We start from the raw sequence: 8,103 nt of genomic DNA on the forward strand, positions 1-8,103 counted from the left end.
AGTTAGTACTTTACAGTAGAATTATCTCACGTCCAAGTTTAATACAAAAGCCATTTTCAAATTCACTGAAGACTCACACCAACTGCCTGGTTTCATGTGACTGAGTTAATACGCATTCAACTATCAAGTCTGAAAAGTTTAGCAAAGCCATGCAGTTTTTCCCCAAACCAGATGCTTCTAAAGCACTTGCTGAAATCGTAAGCTCAGTGGTCTCTTTTTTGTGGTGGTGATACTGGAATGTCCTTTACACCCCTGGCCACCCAGGGTTTGAGAATCTGAAAAGAATAGTATATAGTAGGTAAGGTCACTTGTGGGAAGGCAAAGTCTGTCAGAGACAGAAATGTACCCTCTTCATGTTCACCAACTTGCTTGGTTCAAGCCTACAGAAAACAACTGAGTGATGAGCAGATGTCTGACCCTGGCACAACCAATGCTAACACATTCTGGAAACCAGTCAATCTTTTCCTCCTTCTCCACCTCCCTGCTAGTTCAGGTCAGCTTGTTCAGTACCAGCTTGTGAAGGTAATAATTTGTAATTTTATCACTAAATCATATACTGTACTTGATCTATGTCCTTTCCCCCGAAAAAATCTCATGGGAATAAGCTTAATTATATACACTCTAAAATAAATGTGAGTACTTGAAGAAAAGAAGACCATCCCATGTTGTATTATCTTTTGTTATTAAAAAAAGGCAGGAGGAAACCCTTGGTAAGAGTGGAGCGTATTAATTATGACAAGACATCATGACGTACCAGTTGGGATTTAAAGGCCGCTAGTAACACTTTTTGTAATAATTAGTGCAAGAAAGTTATCCCATATAAACAAATATTTGATGGTAGACTTCAGTGATAAACAATTCACTTGATGACATTTACATATAAATACACATAAATAAAAACCTGCGTAATTGAGGTTTATAGTTAACAAAAAATATGGTCTGAAACGAATTAAATGTAATTGTATGTAGCTGGATCAAAGCTCTTCCTCTAATGACACTCAAGCATACGGAGTATGAAAAGCATAATTGTACAATTCTCAATTTAGTAAAGTACTACTCTATAAAACAGAATCATGAAAACAGCTCTTACATTTTAATGTAAAGTATAAAACCATGTATTTACATTTACATACACTTTACTGAACTACATTGGGTAGCTCACAGTAAAAAAACATCCCTTTTTGAAAATCTTTCAAAAATACATCAACTGCAGATATGATCAAAAGTTACTAAGTTAGCAGCTGACATAACATCTGTAGTAAAAATATATTTTAGGAAAATACCTGGAAAAATCTAAACACCAATAAACACTTTAAAACTATTTTTGAAGCAAAAATTGTAGCAAAACCCAGAATAAGCTAGCTAGGATAACAGGAACTATTGCATACTGCTCTTTAAGAGCCACATAGTGACTTAGAAGCAGAAGATACGGTAGGAGTTATGTGGTGTAACAAAGTGGAAACCAGAGGAAAATAGGAAACCAGTTATCCAACCTCTCTCTAAGTTTATTACCATTTTTAGTGGGAAAAAATATAAGAAAAAGATGAGAGAATCCCTTCTCATGGAGTATATCCTCCATCAAAGGCTAGAACAAAAGGGTAAAAGGAACCCAATTTCAAGAGCCTTGGACCCCAAACTTAAAAATGTTTATCATATGTACTTACAGTTCAATGGACAATAAATCGGATTATTACACTACAAGTTGCAGGTTAACTTTAAGAGTTAACGTTATTTTGCAATATGAAGTGCTTTTTTAATATATCTATATAATATATAGATATTTGTAAAATACACGTGCAGGTTTGATAGAACAAACTGTGGAAATAGCTTTCTCGAGTCTTTTTTAACCATTAACAGACCTTTATCTCCTACACAAGGAGGTTTAGGATTCAACAAGGATTTCCACAATATGATCAAGCTCATTAAGATCAGATTTACAATTAGAGTTAGAAGTTGTAGTTGTTGGAGAAGAAAATGTTTCAAGCCCATCACAGTGTCCCATTTTTGTGTTGTTCATCATACCTGTTAACATAGTATCAAGATCATAGTAAGAATTGTCAACTTCTGGAAACAGATCTTCAACAGAATTAGGACTTTTATTCTCCAGTGTCTCAAATATTTGATCTAATGATTTTTGAAAATTTCCTTTATTTTCTTGTGGATTCTCCATTTCCCACATGTTGCTCTGCAGGTTTCTCGGAGCTTGCACTGAAGAGGCTGTTGACATAGTTTCTGAACTATCTTGTGCATGGTCACTCTCAAAGTCTTTATTGAAAGTACTATAGCCCGGAACATGCTTTCCCTCAGCTTGTTCCCTAGATGAACGACAGAGGATATCTGTTGAAACAAGACGATCCAGGGATGCCTGCCCTGTACTCTGTGTATTGATCATCTGCCAAGTCCCATCTTGAGTCATTTCCTCTTGGATCTGCCGTACCGTGTTGGCTATAAGTACTGAACGACAAAGGTTAGGTTCAACCAGCATGTGACACAGCTGAAGTTTAACCAAGGACATATCTAAAAGTGACTGCCGCTGAAGATTATACGAAGGAATAGCCTTAATACCAGCCAGAGTTCCTTCAATATCTTCTTCACCATCAAAACATTTTCTCTTTAATCCTCGCATAAACATTGTGTCCTGTTAAAAAAAAAAAAAAAGAAAAAAAATTTTGTACAATTTAAACAGCTCAAGAGGGAGGTGGAAAAAAGACTAAAACACAAAACAGAAAACTTTAACCTTAAACAACAAATTCTTTTAAGATAGGAACATCAGAATTGTTATACCAGGTTATAGAATGGCCAGTGTGGTACAACGGGGGTCAGGAACATATGGACTGGGTCCCAAAGACGGCACTCGGGAACCAGGAGTGAGCAGGTCCACAAGTCATGGCATCGGAGAGAGGCAGGGTCTCCCAGCTCCTGGCTCCCATTAAGCTCCACACTTGATGGAAGTTAGGAGCTGCTGCTTTGCACAGAAGCAAACATCTCAACAGCTGTATTTCACCTACTGGAGAGGCAGTTTCTCCTCGCTCCTCCTGAGTTTCAACTGGCATGCTTAACCTCTGATTTCGGAAATAAAAATACAACCTGGCACACCATCTTTAAAAGATTTGACCCCTCCAGAACATCAACATGCCTAACAAAGTAACATGAAAAAAAATACCATGGGCAGCATACTTGAAAAGGTTAGTTTAATTTGGCTACAAGGAGAGCAAGATCTAGATTTGTTCCAGATATCTTGAGACATTCAACTGAAGTGCCCAAAGCAGTCCATCCAGTTCCCTTACTCAGGTGAGTAACTGAACTGCGTAATTCCAATATGAATTGTGCAAGTCCAGTAAGGCCAGGCATAGTCATCCTCTGTATGGCCTTCTGTACTTCTTTCCCAGTTAACTATAAGACAGCAAAATTGCTGTATTCCTAGTTTAGGTTCACCAGCTAAAAATAAGCAGGGTGCATCCAGGCTTCTCATTATTTACATTGAAAAATCACTTGTTGCATTTTCCAAGGTACGACAACTTTCAAGCACTAGCCTCCAGATCTTCTTCTGAATTGCACTAATTTTGATAACAGTGCCCCATCCAAAAACTGCAGCTGATCTCTTGACATACAAGGTAACTTATTTTTTTTAAATGCAGTAGATGTCACTTCTTTTAGTCTTATAAAAATTAGGCTGCAAATTAATGCTAGTACCTGATCCTTACATTTATGCACATTTTTTATGTCCCTTCTAAGTCTTCTGTCCTTAGAATTCTTGTTTACCCAATATTTGGAGATTTTTTTAATGTAGTGACCCAAACAAAACAAAGTTTTCCAACTAAAAGCTGATAAAACCAAAACACTGTTGTGGTGTCATTCTATATCATTTTCCGTTTCCCATGGTAAGCCCCAAACCTCTGCCTTGCACGCTCTCAGCTTTTTCAGAGTCCCTGAAAATCCACCAAAGTGCAACAACATTGTTCCTTTCAAAACATATTACGTACTTATCAGCTCTGAAAACCTGGGGTTACCACAGTCGCTAGATAAACGTTTGGTCTGACTCTGAACAACACTTCTTACATCGCGGTGTATATCCATGAAATACCCTTTTTGTGGATTTGCCAACTCTTAAAGATATCTTTCCACTGAAGGTACAAAACTCTTTAGAAATCATAATACGTAGCAATCATAATATGCAGAAACTACAATATAGAATAGATGGACTTGGTCTTATGGTCATTTTTCACAGACTTCTTAAGAGCTATCCATGGATTACCAATATACTAAACGCTTTGGAAGGTTCTTTTAAAGTTTTCTCCAGTAACTTAACATATTTGCATTATTCCCAGTTAACACAACCAAGTTTTTGCTTGATAGTGCCTTTTCCAGATTTTTAGATGCTCCTATCAGAGGATATCCCATTTAATTTTTCCTACAAAGTTGTGTGTACAATAATTTCTAAACACACACCCCCCATGTGAAGCTTGACCTATAGAGACATCTTTTGGGACTACCAATCAACCATGTATGATTATGTCATCAAACATTAAACACTGTGCAGAATCTGAAGCTTAGTTCAACTTATATTGTTATGAAGAATAATTAACACTTCAATTGAATGCTAACCTGGTTTTCACACATCTGCATTCGAAGGCACACCAACAGAACACAGGGCAGCAGAAAAGGTAAACTTTTAGCAGCATTCACTGATTTTTTTTTTCTATAACACTTACTTCCAATTAGTATCTTACATTGTAAAAACAGTTCTTTGTCACCCTGTTCCTCAGACTGCACAAAATACTAGAGTACAGTTTCATTTAAGAAGCAAAAAATCACATACCAGTAGTTGTGTTTGATGTAGTCCTTCCTCTTCTCCCATGCTACTGAGCAAGAGTCCATACAGTAAAAGTTAAGAGCACCACCTACCAAGTATCAGGAAGCAAAATGTCAGCCAGCTACAGGAGATGCAGAACAAAATAGTTTCCCATTTCAGAAACTTATACACCTCTGTATTTTCTCAATTGCTTCAGTACATCATCACAACACTCCTACAAGCGTGAATAGTGCTGTTAAACCAAATCTACAGCTAGAGCACAAAGGTGATTTGCCCAACAATACACGCAAAATCTGTGGCAGGAGAAGAAAACTGCCAGCTTAAGTCCCAGTCCTAGGCTATTACCCCGACCTTTGGACCAGCCTCTCCCTTATCCCTGCACCTTTGCCATTTAAAGAACAAACAAAATCTTTAGCGATCATCTGAAAAATTTAAACGTGCACAGAAGCATACTGAAAGCAAGTCTTCATTACTTTTATCACAAAACTATAGAGTTTTCACCTTTCTTGTACAAAACCATGTATCTCTGTAGCATCTAGAGAAAAAGAGCAAGCACACACAAATACAAAATTGAACCAGCACAACCAGGGAGAATTTTCCTTTACCAAAACAGAAACTTTATGACTAAGATTTACTTTGCAAGATGACATTAATGAAAGTAATGACAGTAACTAAATTGCTTTAGCAAAACAAAGTTGAGTTTCCAAAACAAGGCTGAGTTTCTAGAACACATTTAAGGCAAAACAAGATTTGATACATAAATACAACTACCAAACGGATGCAGCAATTCCTTTAATTACTGAAACCTGGAAAGAATGCTCTGTTTCAACAGGCTACAAAAACTTATATGATAAAATATGAAAACAATTCAGATACTTTTTTAGACATGTCTGTACAGTACAAGACAGTTCAGTGTCTGCAACTGAAGTACACATCTAGAAAAGAAACAAATAAAGAGGATGCATAAGGATATCTGTTTTTGTTTTCTATTGTGGCTGCTAATTTTTGAAGAGTGCTTGTTCTCTACATTGTGGGGGAAAGGGATGGTTGACAAAGGACTTGGGGAGCTGGGGGGGGGACAGAAAACATGTTTTCTTCAAGAAGCTGCATACTTGTTAAAATACCACAACAAAAACCCACCTTAAACACTTTCAAGCCAAAATCTTTTGATTCAGTCCCAAAATATTCAGACTAACATGATGTTATGTCATGGAAATTGTATTTCAACCAACTCATAGTCTCATTCTCTTTTGCAGACTGAGCAACATTCAGGACAGGGTCATGATGCATCTGAACTACAACTCCAGTGAGACACCACAACAGCAAGTCAATAGAGTATTTCTTATTTCTGCCAAACACTTTCTGATGCTGTAAAAGTTCAGAAGTTTTTGCTCCCCGGTTATACTTTCAAAACACTCTAGAAATGAACGGCAATCTCTTTGAGAGCCTTAATATGGTAAATATTAAAATCCCCAGAGTCCTACTAGACATGCTTTTAGTTTAGGGTAGGTGACAAGCGCATAAACTTCGTTTAAAACAATCCACCTAAACAGAAATCCACAAAACCCCCCACAACAACTACAAATAAAGATGATGCAGTCATGAGAACAATAAATGAAAATATTTTCTGGTGCTATTTTGTATATCTGACAATTTTAGAGGAAGAGGCTTTGGCTGTTCGCCTCCCAAAATAGCAGGCTGATACAGGAGGGGATTGTTGATGGGAATGCACGAATTCTTGGTAAAAGAGCCATTATCACATCCACAAACTAGAAGACATAGGGGATGTTGGCAGACCAGTCCAGTCGGTAGTCTATTAACATATTAAAGAAGGAAACAGTTTTCCCATGCAATATAATAATGCATAAGACCTGCTGCTTGTGATTCCAGGTTCTTCCCTAGAAAAATGAACCATGTGGACCTCTGTTAGCATAAACTTAAGGAACATGCCCATCACAGCAATTATTTCTTCAGATTCTATTAACCGGCATAGAAGCATGCCTCAAAACCTAACCTCTCAGTAAAAAAAAAAAAAAAAAAAAGAAACAAACTAAAAAAAAGAAACAACTTCAACTAACTTCATAGCCACTATCAGATGCAATTAAAACTTTGCAAATAAACAACATTTCCTGGACTTCCCTGCACTATCTCCAACAAGCACTCATCTCAAGAGAATACTAAATATAAAACCTAATTAATTAAAATGTATGTTTCTCTATTGAGTTACATATTAACATACTAAAAAAGGTACTAGCCATTGTGTAAAACCTGAGACATGAGAGCAAGATTGCTGCTGCTTTAGAAGCAAGGTGTTCAAAATTCCCCAATAATTTCAAGCCACATCTGTCTCTGTCCAAGAGGCAGTATCTAGACTACTTGTATCACCTCCCTTCTTCCACTAGGATCTGAGTGTCAAGAGCCCAAACTTAGTGTGTTAAACTTAACTGCTGTTTGAAATAGCTGTACAAAAAAAGCTGTCAAGGAGGCAACACCTATCTGTAGCATAATACGGCATTTAAAAAGGAGCTGCTGTGACTTTTAGTGGTTTTGGCTTGTTGAAGGTTTTGTTTTATTTTAACAGTAGCACAGTATTATTCAATCCATTAAAAGTTTTGCTTTTGGGATTGACAAATTCCCAGTCTGCTTGAAATTTGATCCAATTCTTACTAGAGCATTAACTTACACATTCCAGATTCACACTCAATTCAGATTCATGTAGTAAGATGCTGCCAAAAATATACTTAAGGACTTAAGAGAAAAAGTCACTTCCTAAGAGTTGGGAATAACAGAAAAGACAGGAGATTTTAGCACGGTTTATCTTTAGGAAAAAGTAGACAAGAAGCACTAGTACAGTGCTGGAGGTTCATTTAAGCAGGGTGCTTTTCGTTTTTGTACAGACCAAAGTATACTGACGATGGTAAGCAGCTATTGCATCTCCCCTCTACTACTCTAACCCTGACCCTTCCAAAACTGTCCTTTATAACAACCGTGGGAAGAAATCAAAGCTATGTGTAACGGTGAAAAGAAGATAGACAGCCAGGTACTTCTCTTTAGGCATGCACATGGGTGCGCGTGGTGGTGCTGAGTTATAAGGTGGGCTGCAGACACAGCAGAGGGCTGGCTGGGCCAGAAACACCCCTACTTGGACTGAGACAAAGGCACCGGGGTTTGGTCCATCCCCGGGCGCAGGCAGGCGCCTCTCCAGGACACGGTGGCTTCCGGAAGGGACAGCAGCTCCCGAGGGCGAACAGGCTGGGAAGCAGGGGCAGCGGCAGGCGCGACGAGCAGAA

The 8,103-nt window shown here is 37.9% G+C and overlaps 1 protein-coding gene across 2 annotated transcripts; it reads right to left on the reverse strand.

Annotated features, from left to right (window-relative positions):
- Positions 1 to 665: 665 nt before the first annotated feature.
- CDCA4 (cell division cycle associated 4) lies at positions 666 to 4,911 on the reverse strand. Of its 2 annotated transcripts, none has more exons than XM_010086217.1 (2): positions 4,820 to 4,911; positions 666 to 2,638 (listed from the first exon to the last, which is right to left on the reverse strand). In XM_010086217.1, the coding sequence occupies exons 1-2, from the start codon at positions 4,856 to 4,858 to the stop codon at positions 1,883 to 1,885; spliced, it is 795 nt and encodes a 264-aa protein (XP_010084519.1). In that variant the 5' UTR covers positions 4,859 to 4,911; the 3' UTR covers positions 666 to 1,882. The 2 variants fall into 2 exon arrangements, with proteins under 2 accessions (XP_010084519.1, XP_010084513.1); XM_010086211.1 differs by lacking the exon at positions 4,820 to 4,911 and adding an exon at positions 2,785 to 2,829.
- Between the last annotated feature and the right edge of the window lie 3,192 nt (positions 4,912 to 8,103).

This window comes from Pterocles gutturalis, unplaced genomic scaffold (genome assembly GCF_000699245.1).
Source record: "Pterocles gutturalis isolate BGI_N339 unplaced genomic scaffold, ASM69924v1 scaffold52406, whole genome shotgun sequence".
NCBI classification, from domain to species: domain Eukaryota; kingdom Metazoa; phylum Chordata; class Aves; order Pterocliformes; family Pteroclidae; genus Pterocles; species Pterocles gutturalis.

Bases quoted from the DNA above. Each gene is read 5' to 3' on its own strand.
- CDCA4 (XM_010086211.1), bottom strand. From the start codon at position 2,829: ATGTTCCTGACCCCCGTTGTACCACACTGGCCATTCTATAACCTG. The intron at 2,639-2,784 runs GTATAACAATTC...TTTTTTTAACAG, and splicing joins ACTGGCCATTCTATAACCTG to GACACAATGTTTATGCGAGG.